Source organism: Oncorhynchus clarkii, chromosome 5 (assembly GCF_045791955.1).
Source record: "Oncorhynchus clarkii lewisi isolate Uvic-CL-2024 chromosome 5, UVic_Ocla_1.0, whole genome shotgun sequence".
Classification (NCBI taxonomy): domain Eukaryota; kingdom Metazoa; phylum Chordata; class Actinopteri; order Salmoniformes; family Salmonidae; genus Oncorhynchus; species Oncorhynchus clarkii.
The window spans coordinates 46,372,818-46,394,273 of record NC_092151.1 but is presented as its reverse complement, the minus strand read 5'-3'; the positions used below and the strand labels follow the sequence as shown (position 1 = coordinate 46,394,273).

Here is a 21,456-nt window from a genome sequence, read left to right as displayed (position 1 = left end):
TATTGGGGGAAAACATGCAGAAGAAAGAGGAAGGGAGGAAGAGGGGTAAGGAGAGAGAGATGGGGAGGGAGGGAGAAAGTATGTGTGTGAGGCAGAAGGAGAGACAGAGGTAGGAAGAGAGAGAGAGAAAGAGACTTACATGCCGTGTCGGAGGACGTGCCGTTCCCACTCTATGCTGTTAGTGAAGCAGCGACCACAGAACTCACAGGGGAAGCGCTTCTCAGCGGAGGCAGTCACACTGCTGCTGCTGGGGGAAACTACCTGGACGTCTGGGGAACAGACAGAGATCAGCATGATGAGAGGGGCGTATGATACGACATCAGCCCAGACAGATACAGCAGAGACCCAGTCATGTCAGATTACAAGGCTGGAGTGAATCCCATTTAAATTCAGGAAGTAACTGAATTGGAATTTCAGTTTACCTCTCTGAATTGACTGCATTGAAATGGGACTGAGCCCAAACCTTTTGGTAGCAGCCAACAGAGATGCATTTGGCATTGTTAGTCATATTGTTAGTAGTAAGTAAGTAGGCTTGCATGAGCCTTGGCTTGTGCAAGCCAGAATGGCTCATAGGGAAGGAAACTATCTCCTGTTTCTGTAGCGAGAGGCAGCTTTATGTACAAGTACACCCCCTGGACAGGACCCTAGTCTATCGCAGGGCCTTACCCCCAATATATCTCCTTAATGCTGAGTTCCAAACGGAGAAGCATCAGGTCCCATTTTTACAGTATTTGGTATGGCTCGGCCAGGGATTGAACGCACAACCGTCCAATCTCAGGGCGGACACTAACCACAAGGCCACTGAGTTGTTAGTCATATCAATAATGATGATGATGATGAAGATCATTGTTAACCTTTTGGAGCTGGCTTTTCTGCCTCTTCCTCTTCAATCCTCTTCTCCTCCTCCTTCTGCTCTAGCTCTTCATCTATACTCTCCTCCATCTCCACTTCATCCTCCACAATCTCTTCCTCCATCGCTCCTAATCCATCCTCCTCTCTCGCCTCTTCCTCCTCGGCACTACTGTTCCTCTCCTTTATAGCATCCAGCTGATCCAGGTTGACCTGCCCCATCAACTCAAAGTTACGGATCACCTGATCAACAAAAAAAAGACAAGAGGTATGATTGATTGATTAATGAATAATTGATTAATCAGTATGATCAGTGTTGCAGTGGAAGGTAAACGCCTTGAGAGTAAAAGTGCATTGAAAGTATAGGAAGTGTTACTTTATTCCCCGTGAATGGCAGTTTCTTTTTTTTCCCACTACATCACTGAGTATGAAGACCCCATTGGGTATTACTGGAACTGATCCAACAAATTCTGGTTGTGAACAGGTTGTAATGAAGTCATTTCAATCTGCTGCCCAATGGGACTGTCTCTGAATACACATTCTACAGGCAGTTCAAGTTGCTCATGTTTAGTGGTACTGTATATAATGCTATTATTCAACAAGAAGTACATTTTTATTTTACAATCTATGAGCACTCCACCACACACTATGATTGACAGGTATCGTGTCAGAAAGAGTTGCTGTAATTGGCCAACAATGAGCACACAGTAGGAGTAACTTCTCTCTTCCTTCCCTTGAAAGGGAGCAAGCACTGCTGTCTCCGTCTGTGCCCTTTTAAGTTTAATGTATACTTCAACCTCATGAAATGCCATGTGACCTCGCTCAGCATCTCATGCATTATCCCCATTATGGGACTAAGGGAAATGAAACCTATTATTTGTGATATGTACTCAGAATAGATAGCAGGCAGCTTCTTCCTACCAAGCATATGTGTGTGGGATTTTAATCATCTGGCATGATCTACTTTGTATGACTACAGATCCTTTTATCGGTAAGCACATTTGATCTGCATGTCATGGAGATAGCATGATACAGTACTGAAATAACTCAGAACTTATTAGACACTGATATTAAAAACACTAAAGACTAATTGAAGCCATTGTTTTACAATCAAGATATCCAATCCTTTTGGGTTTTCATCTCTGAGGTTAAGGTGTGCCAAAACGGAACTGTATACAAGTTGAAGCGACCTCGTGACTGTCTCAGGGCGACATCCTTAGAAAACGGCCTGCTTTAAACAGTAAGTAGGTCATTTTGGATCATTTTCTTTTAAAGCCGACCCATCCTACCAAATGCTAGCTCTCCAGGTACTTGTATTAAAACAGCTGACTGTAGGTTTGAGCCAGGGTGCATGCTGGGACTTGTAGTTCTGACCTACCTTGTGCTCCTCTCGGAGATGTGTCTCCAGCTGGTAGCGCTGCCTGCTGTCGTAGTAGCACAGCTGGCACTGGTAGGGTTTCATCTCATTGTGCTTGGTGAGGTGCAGCTGCAGGCTCTGGTCGCTGGAGCAGGTGAAGGTACACTTGTGGCATCGGAACTCCCCGCCGGCCAGGTGGCGAGACAGCTTGTAGCGAGACACTTCCAGGGGCACCACACGCTCCTCTGGGTTAGGGAAGGAGGGGGTAGAGGGAGGGAGTGAGAGAGAGAAAGAGATAAATATTGTGTCAACAGCATCATAGCACCTCCAACTGTGAAGTTGTAACTTAATAAGTATGGCTAATCATTTTGGTGTGCGACAATATGGCGTGATGTCAAGCGCTGCAATACTAGTACAGCTTTGACTTTTAGGGAGACTCAATGAGCTCCTTCCACCTGGCACTAACAGTTATTTCCTCTAAATTGTCTTAACAATATTTGAGCACATAAAACAAGTAATCACGGGTTTTGGCTTGGCTTACCCCTGTGCAGGACGATGTGGTCGATCATATTGCTCTTGTATTTGGTGTGGTAGAGACAGAGGGGACAGCGTAGGTCTTTGGGACCCTCCTCAGGAACCACAGTGTGTCCTGCTTCCACGTGCATGGTGAATGTCGACCTGAGAAGAACAGAATAGATCTAGTGAGGCCGAATGGACATAAGAAAAAACAACCCACAACTCAGTTGTCAACCAACCATCATAAAAAGAAGAAAAGGAAGACATCGGCTCTTTCCCAATTTGTCTCTCAGTGATTTCGTACGTCCACTCCAAGATGGTCTCTTTTTCAATTTCAATCACGTCCTCTTTCCATTTTCTCAAAATGCTTTGGAGAAGGTCCGAAATGAGGGACCTTGGATCCTCTCCTCCAATGCGGTTTGAGAAAATGGAAAGAGGACGTGATTGAAATTGAAAAAGAGACCATCTTATGTTGTCACAGTAACATTCATTTCCTTACTTGGAGCAGGTGAAGAAGGAGCAGTCTTTGCACTTGAACAGTTTCTTGCCTCCGTGTCGGTCTCTGTAGTGGCGTCTCAGGCTCTGCATGTATCCCGAACTGAACTCACAGAACTCACAGGTCAGGATGCCGTCCGGCCGGGTGTCAGAGCTCGCAGCCTGGGGCCGGGCGGTAGGGCTAGAGGATGTCACATGACTACGAGACGCCACCTGGTAGTGACTGAGCTGCCGCCTCACGTCCACTGTCTCATGCAGGTACCCAGCATCTGAGAGAGAGAAGTGTGTCACTGTCAATATTGACAGTTCTGTAAGTCGCTTTGGAAAAAGTGTCTGCTAAATACTAATATCATAAAATGTTGAGGTCGGAAGTTAACATACACTTAGGTTGGAGTCATTAAAACTCGTTTTTCAACCACTCCACAAATTTCTTGTTAACAAACTATAGTTTTGGCAAGTCGGTTAGGATCTACTTTGTGCATGACACAAGTAATTCTACCAACAATTGTTTACAGACAGGTTATTTCACTTATTATTCACTGTATCACAATTCCACTGGGTCAGAAGTTTACATACACTAAGTTGACTGTGCCTTTAAACAGCTTGGAAAATTCCAGAAAATGATGTCATGGCTTTAGAAGCTTGTGATAGGCTGTATTTCAAGGCCTACCTTCAAACTCAGTGCCTCTTTTGCTTGACATCATGGGAAAAACAAAGGAAATCAGCCAAGACCTCAGAAAAAAATGGTAGACCTCCACAAGTCTGGTTCATTCTTGGGAGCAATTTCCAAATTTCCATTAGTATTGTTGTTTGTACAGATGAACGCGGTACCTTCAGGTGATTGGAAATTGCTCCCAAGGATGAACCAGACTTGTGGAGGTCTACCATTTTTTTCTGAGGTCTTGGCTGATTTCTTTTGTCCCATAAACATCATGGGACCACGCAGCCGTCATACCGCTAAGGAAGGAGACGCGTTCTGTCTCCTAGAGATGAACGTACTTTGGTGCGAAAAGTGCAAATCAACCCCAGAACAACAACAAAGGACCTTGTGAAGATGTTGGAGGAAACAGGTACAAAAGTATCTATATCCACAGTAAAATGAGTCCTATAATGACACAACCTGAAAAACCTCTCAGCAAGGAGGAAGCCACTGCTCCAAAACTGTCATAGAAAAACCAGACTACGGTTTGCAACTGCACATGGGGACAAAGATCGTACTTTTTGAAGAAATGTCCTCTGGTCTGATGAAACAAAAATAGAACTGTTTGGCCATAATGACCATCGTTATGTTTGGAGGAAAAAGGGGGAGGCTTGCAAGCCTAAGAACACCATCCCAACCGTGAAGCACGGGGGTGGCAGCATCATGTTGTGGGGGGGCTTTGTTGCAAGAGGAACTGGTGCACTTCACAATATAGATGGCGTCATGAGGGAGGAAAATTATGTGGATATATTGAAGCAACATCTCAAGACATCAGTCAGGAAGTTAAAGCTCGGTCGCAAATGGGTCTTCCAAATGGACAATTATCCTAAGCATACTTCCAAAGTTGTGGCAAAAAGGACAACAAAATCAAGCTATTGATGTGGCCATCACAAAGCCCTGACCTCAGTCCAATGGAGAATTTGTGGGCAGAACTGAAAAAGCGTATGCGAGCAAGGAGGCCTACAAAACTGACTCAGTCACACCAGCTCTGTCAGGAGGAATGGGACAAAATTCACCCAACTTATTGTGGGAAGCTTGTGGAAGGCTACCCGAAACGTTTGACCCATGTTAAACAATTGAAAGGCAATGCTACCAAATACTAATTGAGTGTATATGTAAACTTCTGACCCACTGGGAATGTGATGAAAGAAATAAAAGCTGAAATAAATCATTCTCTCAACTATTATATTGACATTTCACATTCTTAAAATAAGGTTAGAGCGTTGGACTAGTAACCGGAAGGTTGCAAGTGAATGATAATCACGGAGGAAATATTACCATTAACCAGGATACAATAACTTCCTAACACCCTTCCAGAATCTGAGAAGTGTGAGGATTTACCCAAAGACCCAAATAAGTAAACATCGCTTCAGAATCAGAATGGATTTGAAGTGCGCAGGGTTTTTCTTCTGGAATTCCAGATGATCCTGGAATGGAATTCAAACAGCTCTACTATAACATCGCAGAACAGTGCCTGTGATTGTCACTACAACTCCCCCTCCTTCCCCTCCCATTCCCAGTGTAGTGTATAATATCAATGAGCAACCTCATCTACTTGTCCTACTTCCAGAGTACACCACATCAATAAATAAAACCAAGTACCGGTGAAAGGATGTCTGCATGCGAAAAATACTTCATTCAGCAGTGTCAAGATGAAGCGAGCGCAGGAGACAGCAGAAAGACTGATAAAAAAAATAAAATGCATTTCTTACTTGGGAAAGAAAACTGGGTCCCGCTTGAAATGACGTTCAGCTTATAAAGGCTTCATAAGGCTTTCATAAGCACTACATAAATGTGTTAAAGCATCTGTAACTGTATGTCATTACTGTGTGTCAAAGGTGACATAACCCTCTATGTCGATATGATATAAACATGTGCTTTATAAAGGGTGACATGTTGTGCTGAAGGATGGCACACTCTCTAAAGTGAAGTCATGTTCGTCACATTACACCTAATATTTTAATGAAGGCCACGTTTGATGCATTGGTCCACCACGCGTGGAAGGTCTGGTGGACCAATGCATCAAACGTTATGGAAATGGACAGGGTATAGCCATAATGAAATGAATGAATTATGCCCTAATCTATGGATTTCATGACTGGGAATATAGATATGCATCTGTTAGTCACAGATAACTTCTTTGACACATTCAAAAGATAAGGGTGTGGAACCAGAAAACCAGTCACACACACACACACAAAAACAAAAATTAAAGCGCAACATGCAACAAATCTGGTGTGACCACCATTTGTCTCATGTATCGTGACACATCTCCTTCACATAGAGTTGATCAGGCTGTTGATTGTGGCCTGTGAAATTTTGTCCCACTCCTCTTCAATGGCTGTGGGAAGTTGCTTGATATTGGTGGTAAGTGGAACGCACGGTCGTACGTGTCAATCTATTATCATGCTGAAACAAGAGGTGATGGCGGCGGATGAATGGCACGACAATGGGCCTCAGGATCTCGACACGGTACCTCTGTGAATTCAAATTGCCATCGATAAAAAGCAATTGTGTTTGTTGTCCGTAGTTTATGCCTGCCCATACCATAACCCCACCGCCAGCATGGGGCACTCTGTTCACAACGTTGACATCAGGAAATCGCTCAACCACATACCCGTACACGCTGTCTTCCATCTTCCCTTCCCGATACAGTGGAAACCGGGATTCACCCATGAAGAGCACACTTCTCCAGCGTGCCAGTGGCCATCGAAGGCGAGCATTTGCACACTGAAGTCGGTTACGACGCCAAACTGCAGTCAGGTCAAGACCCTGCTGAGGACGACGAGCACGCAGATGAGTTTCCCTGAAGAAGTTTCGGACCGTTTGTGTAGAAATTTGTGCAAACCTACAGTTTCATCAGCTGTCTGGGTGGCTGGTCACAGACGATCCCGCAGGTGAAGAAGCTGGATGTGGAGGTCCTGGGCTGGTGTGGTTACACATGGTCTGCGGTTGTGAGGCTGGTTAGATGTACTGCCAAATTCTATAAAACAATGTTGGAGGAGGCTTATGGTAGAGAAATTCAATTCTCTGGCAACAGCTCTGGTGGACATTCCTGCAGTCAGCATGCCAATTGCACTCCCTAAAATTTGAGACATCTGTGGCATTGTGTTGTGTGACAAAACTGCACAATTTAGAATGGCCTTTTATCGTCCCCATCATTGTGTTGTGCGATAAAAACTGCACATTTTAGAGTGGTCTTTTATTGTCGCACAAGGTGTATTGATCATGCTGTTAAATCAGCTCCTTGATATGCCACAGCTGACAGGTGAATGGATTATATTGGCAAAGAAGGAATGCTCATTAACAGGGATGTAAACAAATGTGTGCACCAAATTTGAGGAAAATAAGCTTTTTGTGCTCATGGAAAATGTATGGGATCTTTTATGTCAGCTCATGAAACGTTGGACAGACACTTGTTCAGTATATCAAGTCAAGACACTTTTGGTCATTCATGACACATACATAAAGGGAATTATCACTAACAAGTAACACATATAAACATTAAAAACATGGTTAAACCATACATTTCCTTTTATTTTTTTAAAAACAATACACATATATTAAGTTTCCAAAAGTCCAGCAATGTAATTTTATACATTTCATTCATTTGCTGTGCATGACTGCACTTTAAAGTGTCTCATCCTGTAGTCCAGCATTTTAGGGAAAGTTGAGGTCAGGTTCAATATTGGCGATGCACCCAAGAGAAAAAACGGTTGAACCATCCTGGTTTAGAATAATATAATGTATGCAATTTAGCAGACACTTTTATCCAAAGCGACTTGCAGTCATGTGTGCACGTGCATACATTTCCATGGGCTGTCCCGGGAATAGAACCCACTATCGTGGCATTGCAATGCTCTACAAATATGCATGACAAGGTTATACATTCTTTGTGAAGCCTCAATCTATTATGATTTATAAAGCCTTTATTATGCGTTACTTAAAACACAGCTTTATGTAATATTTGACATGGGTGGTTATGCCACAGTTATGCCACATTTATTAACCCTTCATAGAACATGACATACAACTATAGATGATATATGTGACACATTTACAGTGGGGCAAAAAAGTATTTAGTCAGCCACCAATTGTGCAAGTTCTCCCACTTAAAAAGATGAGAGGCCTGTAATTGTAATCATAGGTACACATCAACTATGACAGACAAAATTACAAAATAAATCCAGAAAATCACATTGTAGGATTTTTAATGAATTTATTTGCAAAATATGGTGGAAAATAAGTATTTGGTCAATAACAAAAGTGTATCTCAATACTTTGTTATATACCCTTTGTTGGCAATGACAGAGGTCAAACTTTTTCTGTAAGTCTTCACAAGGTTTTCACACACTGTTGTTGGTATTTTGGCCCATTCCTCCATGCATATCTCCTCTAGAGCAGTGATGTTTTGGGGCGGTTGCTGGGCAACACGGACTTTCAACTCCCTCCAAAGATTTTCTATGGGGTTGAGATCTGGAGACTGGCTAGGCCACTCCAGGACCTTGAAATGCTTCTTACGAAGCCACTCCTTCGTTGCCCGGGTGGTGTGTTTGGGATCATGGTCATGCTGAAAGACCCAGCCACGTTTCATCTTCAATGCCCTTGATGATGGAAGGTTTTCACTCAAAATCTCACGATACATGGCCCCATTCATTCTTTCCTTTACACGGATCAGTCGTCCTGGTCCCTTTGCATAAAAACAGCCCCAAAGCATGATGCTTCCAACCCCATGCTTCACAGTTGGTATGGTGTTCTTTGGATGCAACTCAGCATTCTTTGTCCTCCAAACACGACGAGTTGAGTTTTTACCAAAAAGTTGTATTTTGGTTTCATCTGACCATATGACATTCTCCCAATCTTCTTCTGGATCATCCAAATGCTCTCTAGCAAACTTCAGACGGGCCTGAACATGTACTGGCTTAAGCAGGGGGACACGTCTGGCACTGCAGGATTTGAGTCCCTGGCGGCGTAGTGTGTTACTGATGGTAGGCTTTGTTACTTTGGTGCCAGCTCTCTGCAGGTCCTTCACTAGGTCCCCCCGTGTGGTTCTGGGATTTTTGCTCACCGTTCTTGTGATCATTTTGACCCCACGGGGTGAGATCTTGCGTGGAGCCCCAGATTGAGGGAGATTATCAGTGGTCCTGTATGTCTTCCATTTCCTAATAATTGCTCCCACAGTTGATTTATTCAAACCAAGCTGCTTACCTATTGTAGATTCAGTCTTCCCAGCCTGGTGTAGGTCTACAATTTTGTTTCTGGTGTCCTTTGACAGCTCTTTGGTCTTGGCCATAGTGGAGTTTGGAGTGTGACTGTTTGAGGTTGTAGACAGGTGTCTTTTATACTGATAACAAGTTCAAACAGGTGCCATTAATACAGGTAACGAGTGGATGACAGACAGGCCTCTTAAAGAAGAAGTTACAGGTCTGTGAGAGCCAGAAATCTTGCTTGTTTGTAGGTGACCAAATACTTATTTTCCACCATAATTTGTAAATAAATTCATTAAAATTCCTACAATGTGATTCTCTGGATTTTTTCTCCTCACTTTTCTGTCATAGTTGAAGTGTACCTATGATGAAAATTACAGGCCTCTCTCATCTTTTTAAGTGGGAGAACTGTATGCCCCACTGTATGTAGTGTTTATCAAGGATTTATGAAGCCTTTACAAGCTGCACGTCATTTAAAGCGGGTCCGAAAAGGTCATAAATCGAACAATGCCACACCTGATTCATAACAGCAATATTTTCTCTGTAAAAGAGGAAAATATGTAGGTGAGAAGGCAAGCACAGTTTGAGAAAGTAGTAATCTGTCTTTTTAAATAGGAGTAGCAGAGCCAATACCTCTGTCCAAGAGATACAATACCAGTCAAACATTTGGACACTGTCACGACTTCCGCCGAAGTCGGTCCCTCTCCATGTTCGGGCGGTGTTTGAAGTCACCGGCTTTCTAGCCACCACCGATCCACTTTTCATTTTCCATTTGTTCTGTCTTTGTCTTACACACCTGGCTTCACTCAACCAATTACTTGATTATTATTTAACCCTCTGTTTCCCATGTTGTGTTTGTGAGTGATTGTTTATTGTAATCCGGTCCGTCTTTGTGGGCTCGTGATGTTACTTTGTAAATTTGTATTTTTGAGTAAAATACATTGATTACGCAATTCTGCTGTCCTGCGCCTGACTCTCTACACCAGCTACACACAGGACCCTTACAGACACACCTACTTATTCAAAGGTTTTTCTTTATTTTCTTTTGACTATTTTCTACTTTGTGGAATAATAATAATAATAATAATAATAAGACATCAAAACTATGAAACAACACATATGGAATCATGTAGTAAGCAAACAAGCGTTAAAAAAATCAAAACATATTTGAGATTTTTCAAAGTAGCCACCCTTTGCCTTAATGGCAGCTTTGCACACACTTGGCATTCTCTCAACCAGCTTCACCTGGAATGCTTTTCCAACATTATTGAAGGAGTTCCCACATATACTGAGCACTTGTTGACTGCTTTTCCTTCACTCTGCAGTCTATCTCATCCCAAACCATCTCAATTGGGTTGAGGTCAGGTGATTGTGGAGGCAAGGTCATCTGATGCAACATTCCATCATTCTCCTTCTTGGTCAAATGGCCCTTACTGTCACGTCCTGATCTGTTCCACCTGTCCTTGTGCTTGTCTCCACCCCCTCCAGGTGTCACCCATCTTCCCCACTATCCCCTGGGTACTTATACCTGTGTTCTCTGTTTGGCTGCTGCCAGTTGGTCTTGCTTGTCAAGTCAACTAGCATTTTATCTCAGCTCCTGTTTTGTCCAAGTCTCTTATTTTCTCTCGCCCTCCTGGCTTTTACCTTTGCCTGTCCTGACTCTGAGCCCACCTGCCTGACCACTCTGCCTGCCCCTGACCCTGAGCCTGCCTGCCGTCCTGTACCTCTATTCTGGATTATCGACCCCTGCCTGGCTTGACCGGTTGTTTGCCTGCCTTTGTTGCTGTAATACACATTGTTACTTCAACACAGTCTGCATTTGGGTCTTACCTGAAACATGATACTTACACAGCCTGGAGGTGTGTTTGGCCATTGTCCTGTTGAAAAACAAATGATTGTCCCACTAAGCGCAAACCAGGTGGTATGGCGTATCACTGCAGAATGCTGTGGTAGACATGCTGGCTAAGTGTGCCTTGAATTCTAAATAAATCACAGACAGTGTCAGCAGCAAAGCACCCCCCCACCATCACACCTCCTCCTCCATGCATCACGGTGGGAACCACACATGCGGAGATCATCCGTTCACCTACTCTGCATCTCACAAAGACACAGTGGTTGGAACCAAAAATCTCAAATGTGTATTCATCAGACCAAAGGACAGATGTCCATCCTCTGTAGTAGTGGTAACTCTGGTTCTTCCTTTCCTGTGGTGGTCCTCATAAGAAACAGCTTCATCATGGCGCTTGATGGTTTTTGCGTCTGCGCTTGAAGAAACTTTCAAAGGTCTTGAAATGTTCCGCATTGACTGACGCTAATATCTTAAAAGTAATGATGGACTGTCGTTTCTCTTTGCTTAATTGAGCTGTTCTTGCCACCTCATTGAAGCTGGTTGAGAGAATGCCAAGAGTGTGACAGCAAAGCTGTCATCAAGGAAAAGGGTGGCTACTTTGAAGAATCTAAAATATAAAATATATTCAGATTTTGTTTAACATTTGTTTGGGTAGTACATGATTCCATATGTGTTATTTAATAGTTTTGATGCCTTCACTATATTCTACAATGTAAAAAATAGTAGCAATAATGAAAAACACTGAAATTAGTTGGTGTGTCCAAACTTTAAACTGGTACTGTATTTAATAGTGCAAAACCACCATGGAGCAGCAAGCAGCAGAGTCGTCGGGGAGTTTAGAAGATCAGCCAAGGAGAGAAAGCAAGCCTTCTTCAAAGTGGAAATTATAAACTTCTGAAGCACTTTAAAACTTCAAAGACACTACAAGTTTGTAATGTCCTGCATTGCAGCAAAGTTCTCCAACGGCGTGGTCAAATTAAAACTGTCGCAGCCTCCAGCAACGATAGCTCGTCATCTTAAAAATCGTTTTACACTAGTATCATTACGAACACAGACAGTCAAGCAACAGACGAGATCGTTCATAGCTTAAAACTCTACACCTAACTAAACGTTTAGCAAGCAATCCACCAGCTTTGCCATGTTACCAAGCTACAAAGATTGAGAGTGAGAGAGAGATATTTGATGGGCTCTGGTCCTCCTCAATGCTTAATTTGTTTTCTGTAGCCAACGGTGACATGGGGGTTGCATTCCATAGTGCTTCTCTGATCTGTCTGTGTTCCATGTTTTGTGTTCCACTTCCACCTAGAGGGAAAATTCCATTGTGCCAGCAGCAGATGACAGCTGCCAAGAACATTCTAGAACAGAGCGGAAGGTCGGTTGGACACATGGAGAGCCGGGCACCTGACACGCTAGATTAACACCTTCTGGGAACCAGTCATGGGCACAATCAGAAAGATATATCCTGTTTGATCAGGTCTAACACCGTGAATTCTGTGATTTCAGAGGAAGACCATGCTTTTACTCCTACCACAATGTTTCCCAAAGCGGTGAAATGGGCAGCCCTGCTGAGTTCTGATGCTCTCCAGACGTGAAATGAACAAGACTTGTACTGGTAGTGAAAATGTGTATTTGTGTCAACAGCTCCTAAACTGCATATCAGCGAATAAATTATAAATTAGGGCTAATTTGAAAAAGTGATCTATCTAATTGTGAATTTCCTGGTAAATAAAGAATAAATAAATAAGACAAAAATAAACAAAACCAAAAACTCTAAGATCAATAAAAGTCCCCCAATCTGTTAATGCTACAGATGGAGCTCTTACCGTCAAGGTCAGAGGTCAGGGGTGTCTGGTGAGGATCTGAGCCCAGCCTGAAGGGACTGATCTGGGGGTCGTGGCCGGCCTGGGGAACCTGGGTGTGGGTGGTAGTGCCAGCGCGCAGCTTGGGGAGGGTCAGGGCCTGCCCATGGTCCCTCAGAGAGTGCTCCTTCAGTTGGCTGATAGTCATTGAGGAGAAGGGGCAGGACAAGCACTTATACGTGTTCTCTCCTGTAAAATAATAATAATAGAAGGGTTTTATAGAGCACTTTTTAAGGACCTAAAGACGCCTGTGTGTGTCAAGAGTAAACAGGAATGAAATCAATCTTTCATGAATCTCGCAGTTTTATTCTGACCCCCTCGGACATTAATAATTATCGCCCAATCTCTAAACTACGTATATCTGTTGCTTCTTTGGTAATAAATTACATTGTAAATAGCATTGACAAAAGGCATTGTGCTGCCCTTTTATAGACCTGTCAAAGGCTTTCGACACTGTTGACGTTCCATTATTCATTCTTAGACTGGTCTAACATTGACCTGGGTCAGGCAGTTTGCAATTGGTTTGAAAATTACCTGATAGACAGGACACAATGGGTTTCTTCTGATGGTGCTAAGTCAGGTTTCTTTGACATTATGAAAGGTGTCCCGCAAGGGTCAATTTTAGGTCTTGTACTTTTTACTGTCTGTATAAACAATATTTGTCTTTCTGCAATTGATTTTTTAATACATACTATACTCCTGTATGCAGATGACACTGTTGTGTATGCTATTGCCCCCGCAGTCGGCTCTGGCTCTTTCGGAGCTCCAGTCTGCCTTTAATGCCCTGCAGAAAGCCTTCGTTTAACTCAAATTGGTACTAAATGCAGGTGAAACCAAGTACAGTATGTTATTTTCTAATTCACGTCAAAATGTATCTGATGATTTATGTATAATTATGTACATTTGATCGTGTCCCCGCTTATAAATATCTGGGCATCTGGATTGACGAAAATCTTTCAGAAAGGACGTTAATGAGTTAGTTAAGAAATTAAGATTTCAAATGGGCTTATTTTATAGGAATATGTCTTGCCTTTCGTTATATAGCAGAAAATAATAATTCAGTCGACATTCATTCCAGCTTTAGACTATGGTGAGATTGTCTATATGAATGCAGCTGCCACTGTATTGAACGCAGTTTATCATAGTGCACTACCTTTCATTACACCAATAGGTTCAGTATACATCACTACACTCTTTATCAGAAAGTAGGATGGACCTCTCTCAAGTCTCGTAGATCAATTCACTGCTCTGTTTTTGTTTATAAAGCCTTCTAGTGCAAACTTCCACGATACCTTACTTCATTGTTAAATTACAGACATACGAGTTACCAGACCCAATAGCAGGGATGGCTAACGCTAGAGGTCCCGTTGATCACTAAAGAATTAGGAAATCTGCAAAGCCTTCTGCACTTTGATGGTCTGGTGCCTCTAGGGCAGTTCAAGTCGTTCAAGTCGTTAACGAAGGACCTCATTGTGTTTGTTCTTAAATTGCTTGTAGTATTGTATGTTTTTTTATTACGTTGTATGTTTGAATGCTGTACATTTTATGAATTGTGCTCATGCCGGGCTTGATTTCAATGGGACTCCCTGCTAAAATGAAGAAATATATAATTCTAATTTCGTTAATGCCCAAGTCACAGTTCAACCCAGCTAAAAAGAAAAAGACAGAGTGCACAAGCAAGGACTCTCTCTCTTTGGCAAAGGAGCATGAACTTTGGTCAGAGAGAAACTCTTTTGAGAGTGGCTTTATCCAACTTAGTATAGAGTTGAGCATGTCATTCAGTGTTCAGACTTCGAGTAGCACAAGACACAAAAATCTGCCTCTGTCAACAATTTTCATTTTTTTTTATTTTTATGATGACCACCCTCAGTCCATTCAAGGGAAAATCGATAGGCTTGATACTGTATAGTAAGCCCAAAAGCTTTCAGCCAGACAGACAGAGCCAGCGCCTGCCGACGGATCTGAAAAGAGGGGTGTTGACACTCATTTTCTGCTAATCTACCCTTGAATGACTTTTGCACCTTATCGAGAGAACCAGCATTCACATACCACACGTTACCCACTGTGCACATCATGTCATTTCAACGAGGAAATGTTGGTAATATTTAGTTGAGATGTTGATCAATGACATTTCAATCTTTATTCACCCACTCACAAGGAGGGTAAGTAGTTTGTTGAATTCCCAACATGTTTTCACTATGCTTAAAACCATCTAAAAGAACAACCAAATTCCAATAAAAAAACAAGGTTTGATTTTTGGTTTAATGGTCTTGAAACACTGCGCTTTCAACTATTTAAAAGCACGACAAAGGCCTAGGTCAGATCAAGCATTAACCGGCGATAGCCGACACCCGCATAGGTAGTGCTTTGGCGGTTTCCAAGGTAGAGCTGTCAAATCAGAGCGGCTGCTCCTGTGGTCATTGTCACGAAGCCACCCACTTGTGTTAGAAGTTTAGAACGAGAAAGTGTCGGCTCGCACGGAACTGATAGAATCTGGCCCAAGGTTCAAATGGGAATACAATGTCAGATATTCTGTATTTATACATACTGTACTTCTTATAAGTAGTAGTACTGCTTGGTTTTATACAGTCAAATGTAACAAATAACTACATTTTCTATAAAAAAAACTGTACAAATGGTACATTTGTGACATCAATATATATATATATATATATATATAATAATAATCCAAATTATTCAATACAATAAGGTTTGATCTGCATGTAAAATATTTACATTTGACATTTTTGTCATTTAGCAGATCTAAAATCTATGAATCTATTACTGAGAACAGTAATATTTTACACAAACATGAAGGTACCCATAAGCAATCATTTCTGAACAAAACAGACAAATGTAAAAAAAAAATTTAAAAAAAAGGCAGATATGGCTTTTTGAAAATAAACTCTTTAAATACTGTTACAATAGTTTGCAAGATGGCATTTACTTTAGACTATGTACTGTATTACAAAATTAATAATGAATTGTGTTTGGTTGACAATGCAAACAAATATCAACATGAAGTGCATTTAAAGTTTGATTTGATTTATTCCTATCCTTTATCTTTGATTTTCGGCTGGAGACGTGAATCCAACTCGTTCATTATTAACTTGACGATTACATCTGAAATCAACCTATGCTTGAAGTCCTAGGCTTATATGTATTGGACATTTTTTGTTGAACCCTGGGTTGAATTGAAACATTAGTTGTTACTAACTTCAAATGCCGTAGGCCTAAATAGTATCCTTGACGATATATCACTTATAAAGTATGGTTATATTTTATTTGCCCTGTTAAACCTACCCTTTAAAGGACTTCGATAGCAACAGTGAATATATTTCGTTATTAATAGATAGATTCAATAATCATTCTCACGATAGCACATTGGCAGTAGTCAGTGACAAATACAAAGCTCAGCAGGGCTGACCTTAGTTAAAACCCTGGATGGGAGACTAAATAGGTAACTGTACTGTAGATAGTTCAACTCTCCAGTAGAGGGTGCGGCCCAGCTTATCATTTTTTTTTTCTGATGGTGGATATAACATTGCAAATATGACGTTGTTTCAAAGGTATAAAATCTGTTGAATTTGTACCTTTGAAACAACGTCCGTTTTGATGACTTTTAGTAGATTCTACGTCACAATGAGTTGACAAATTACGTTGAAACAACGTTGACTCAACCAGTTTGTGCCCAATGGGTATGGATTCCACAGCATAAACATTATGCATTACCAAGGCAGCAATCAAAATCCACAGGCAAATAAGTGGCTGGATGATTGTGAGATTGATACAATACACAACAGAAGCAGAAAACATGGTGTTTTTGACACCACCACCAACAGACCATGTCAGAACACTTTCAAAATGTAATCAAATTCTAAATGGCTCTGGTTCGGAAGTCGATTATCTGAATCAACTGTTGATTGTTGTTGACTCATCTTTCTGTGTTATTTTCCAATCATAACTGTAGACAACCATTCATGACTAGTTTTTGTACTCTCATTGTCATTTGTGATGATTGACTATCTATTCCTCTGCTCGGCATTGGTTCACTGGCTGCATCTGTGGAATCAATTTCTGTAGACTACAGAATCCTTTGCGAAAATACAAAATATCTAATGAAAGAAACATAACATTGAACAGAGAAAATATATAGGCTGCGTCTGCAATGGCACCCTTTCCCTAGGCACCCTTTTCTCTATATAGTGCACTACTTTTTGACCATTTTGGACTCAACCAAAGACTTTGCATAGCTATGATATTCAATGTACTCAATCACAAGACTCCGTTTAAGATATTCCCATAGGGGACATCCTAAGGGAATGACGATATTAGTGTTGATTTAAGATTCTCAAACAGCTGTGGTAGTCAGACATTCAGACTAGCCCACAGCCCAATACACAGGTGTGGTCAATAACCCACTAGTCTGTTTCAGGATCAGTTTGTGCTGTTTAGCCAACTACGAGTAAAAATTCTACTTATAGTGCCTTCCGGAAGTATTCACACACCTTGACTTTTTCCACATTTTGTTGTGTTACAAAGTGGGCTTAAAATGGATTCAATTGTCATTTCTTGTCAACGATCGACAAAATACTCTAATGTCAAAGCGGAAGAAAAACATTTGTAAAACATTTATGAAAAATAAAACACAAATATATTTTGATTACATAAGTATTAAACCAATACATGTTAGAATCAATTGATTACAGCTGTGAATATTTCTGGGTAAGTCTAAGAGCTTTGCACACCTGGATTATACAATATTTGCACATTATTCTTTAAGACATTTTTTCACACTCCGTCAAGTTGGTTGTTGATCCTTGCTAGACAGTCATTTTCAAGTCTTGCCATAGATCTTCAAGACGATTTAAGTAAAAACTCAGGAAAATTCAATGATGTATTGGTAAGCCATGCCAGCGTATATTTGGCCTTGTGTTCTAGGTTATTATCCTGCTGAAAGGAGAATTTGTCTCCCAGTTTGTTGGAAAGCAGACTGAACCAGGTTTTCCTCAGATTATTTTTATTAAAAAAACTCCCTAGTCCTTGCCAATGACAAACATACCCATAACATGATGCAGCCACCACCATGCTTGAAAATATGAAGAGTGGTACTAAGTGATGTGTTGGATTCGCCCCCAAACATTACACTTTTTTTATTCAGGACAAAGTTTCACTTTAGTGCCTTATTGCATACAGGATGCATGTTTTGGAATATGTTTTATTCTGTACAGCCTTCCTACTTTTCACTCTGTCATTTAGGTTAGTATTGTGGAGTAAGTACAATGTCGTTGATCCATCCTTAGTTTTTCTCCTATCACAGCCATTAAACTCTGTAACTGTTTTAAAGTCCCCATTGGCCTCAAGGTGAAATCCCTGAGCGATTTCCTTCCTCTCTGGCAAATGAGTTAGGAAGGATGCCTGTATCTTTGTAGTGACTAGGTGTATTGATACACCATCCAAAGTGTAAGTAATAACTCCACCATGCTCAAAAGGATATTTAATGTCTGTTTTTTATTTATTTATACCAATCTACCAATAGGGGCATTGGAAAACATTCCTGGTCTTTGTTGTTGAATCTGTGTTTGTAATTCACTGCTCGACTGAGGGACCGTACAGATAATTGACTTATTGACTCAAGACATTTCAGCGTACATTTTTTAAATTAATTTGTAAAAATGGCTAAAAACATAATTGGACTTTGACATTATGGGGTATTGTGCGTAGGCCAGTGACACAAAATCGAAATGTAATCCATTTTAAATTTAGGCTGTAACACAACAAAATGTTGAACAATTCAAGGGGTGTGAAAACTTTGAAGGCACTGGAAGTAGAATTTTTGCCCCATAACAAACAATGACCACTCGTGAAGTCGTGGTGAGCACAGAGTAGTGAGGTGTGTGGTTTTTACCTGGGTGCGCTTTGTGCAGATGACTCTTCAATCGGCTCAGGTAAGCAGACTTAAAAGGACAGAGCTTGCATCTGAACGGCTTGTGGTGCCTGTGGTGAGACTGCACATGTTTGTCCAGACTGAGGAGAGAGACACAGACAAAGAGGAGCGAGAGTGAATGAGAAGAAAGGGAGGGAGACAGAGAGAGAGAGGGGGGGGGGGGGTCAGAGTGGGATGTAAAGAAAGAAACTTCTACACCAGGTGTGGGCAAACTACGGCCCATTCAATCTAGCCCACGGGAGGTTTGATAAATACTTTCTTCTTTTTTTTTTTTTTTACTCTTGAACATCTAAAACTAGATAGAAAGTATGTCGAAATTAGAATGGACTTTTCCTGGCCTGCAAATAGATTTTTTTACAACCAAATCAATTACACAAAATCTGTGCGGCGCTTGAAACTCTGTGGCCCTTGAGCCAAAATGTTTTCCGACCCCTGGTCTGCACATATGTTTCAACACATCACAACAGAATACTTCCATGGAAGCAGAGGGAATCTGATTGTACCTAACTTGATTTTCTGAACCACAACTAGCAGAGAATTTCTAGGGACTATTGAGCAGAGGCCATAGCAGAAAACCATCTACCATGGTCCCAGTATCCCTAGTGTATCTCTGTGTGTCTGACTGCAAACCACATAGAAGGGATCTGGGGAATATGAATGTGTTTTCATCCCAGCCTCTTGGGTGGCATAGGAACACATTTACTTTCTGGGTCAGCAATACAGTGGGACTACACAAGGGAGCTGAGATGAGGTCTTTCAGCTTTGGATAAGAAGACAAATTACACTATCAAAATGTCTGCCATGTCTACAGTGTCTCAATGGATTCTACTGGAGTGAGTTTTGGAGGAAATGCGCATTCCATCTAGCCTGGTGCCAGATCTCTTTGTGCTCTTTTCTACCCCGTTGCTCCGTCATTGTCAATCACAAACAGACTGGCACTTAGGCTACATTCCATCCAGAGTGTATGTCCGATATAAAGCACAGCTCAGATGACAGATGGCGTCGACAGATAGGGCTGCCGTGCTTCTAGCGCTTAGGAAACTTTGCAGTATATATATTTTTTGTGTTATCTCTTAACATTATTAACCCGTCATTTTTTTGTGTTATTACAGCCAGGAAGAACTTTTGGATATCAGAACGGCGGTAACTCACCAGCATTACCAGCACTACGACCAGGAATACGACTTTCCTGAATCTGATCCTTTGTTCGTACCTCCCAGGGCAATTAAACTGATTCCAGAGGCTGACAAAAAACACCGCCGGCGGAGGAGAGGTCGTTGGAGTGGACTTCTAGTCCGACTCAGGAGGTGCGCACACCACCCACCGCATCCAAGTATATTACTCACTAAAGTTCAGTCTCTGGATAATAAAGTTTACGAGCTCAAGGCGAGGAATTCCTTCCAGAGAGACTTCAGGGATAGTAACATACTCTGTTTCACGGGAACATGGCTCTCTGTCTGAATTCGTACAGCCAGTTAGGTTCTCAGTTCATCACGCAGAACATGAATAAATATCGCTCCGGGAAGAAGAAGGGCAGGGGTGTATGTCATGATTAACTACTCATGGTGTGATTGTGATAACATACACGAACTCAGGTCCTTTTGTTCACTTAACCTAGAATACCTCAATCAAATGCTGACCGTGTTCCCTCCCAAGAGAATTCTCTCCGGTTATAGTCACAGCCGTGAATATTCCTCTTAAGCCGATACCACGACGGCCCTCAAAGAACTTCACTGGACTTTAAGCAAACTGAAAACCACATATGCTGAGGCAGAATTTATTGTAGCTTGGGATTTTAACAAAGCAAATTTGAGAAAAACGCTACAGAAGTTCCATCAACACATTGACTGTAGAAGTCGTGTTGCGCAAACACTCGACCACTGCTACTCCAACTTCTAGGATGCCTACAAGACCCTCCCCAGCCCTCCCTTCGGCAAATCTGATCACGACTCCATTTTGCTCCTCCCTTCTTATGGGCAGGAACTCAAACAGGAAGTACCCATGCTAAGGACTAGTCAACGCAGGTCTGACCAATCGGAATCCACGCTTCAAGATTGTTTTGATCACGTGGACTGGGATATGTTCCAGGTAGCCTCCGAGAATAACATAGATGAATACCCTGATACGGTGACTGAGTTTATCGAGAAGTGTATAGGAGATGTTGTACCGACTGTGACAATAAAAACCTACCCTAACCAGGAACCGTGGATAGATGGCAATATTCGAGCAAAACTGAAAGCTCGAACGCACGTGACTGAGATATGGCAAGGTGACTGAGATATGGCCGAATACAAACAGTGTAGTTATTCCCTCCGTAAGGTAATCAAACAGGCAAAACGTCAGTATAAAGTCAAAGTGGAGTTGCAATTCAAAGGCTCAGACACGAGACGTACACTTGAAGTCAGAAGTTTACATACACCTTATCCAAATACATTTAAACTCAGTTTTTCACAATTCCTGACATTTAATCCTAGTAAAAACTCCCAGTCTTAGGTCAGTTAGGATCACCACTTTATTTTAAGAATGTGAAATGTCAGAATGATAGTAGAGAGAAAGATTTATTTCAGCTTTTATTATTTTCATCACATTCCCAGTGGGTCAGAAGTTTACATACACTCAATTAGTATTTGGTAGCATTGCCTTTAAATTGTTTAACTTGGGACATGCGTTTCGGGTA

At 41.6% G+C, this 21,456-nt stretch overlaps 1 protein-coding gene across 1 annotated transcript in view; it reads right to left on the bottom strand.

Annotated features, from left to right (window-relative positions):
- Positions 1–21,456, bottom strand: part of LOC139408928 (zinc finger protein 462-like) — an 88,411-nt gene that overhangs the window by 3,485 nt on the left and 63,470 nt on the right. Inside the window, exons 6-12 of the mRNA XM_071153395.1 lie at positions 18,741–18,859; positions 12,797–13,021; positions 3,222–3,486; positions 2,748–2,884; positions 2,228–2,451; positions 855–1,092; positions 140–269 (exon numbers count right to left, since the gene is read on the bottom strand). Coding sequence (XP_071009496.1) covers positions 140–269; positions 855–1,092; positions 2,228–2,451; positions 2,748–2,884; positions 3,222–3,486; positions 12,797–13,021; positions 18,741–18,859 — 1,338 coding nt within the window. The remainder of the gene's footprint in view (positions 1–139; positions 270–854; positions 1,093–2,227; positions 2,452–2,747; positions 2,885–3,221; positions 3,487–12,796; positions 13,022–18,740; positions 18,860–21,456) is intronic.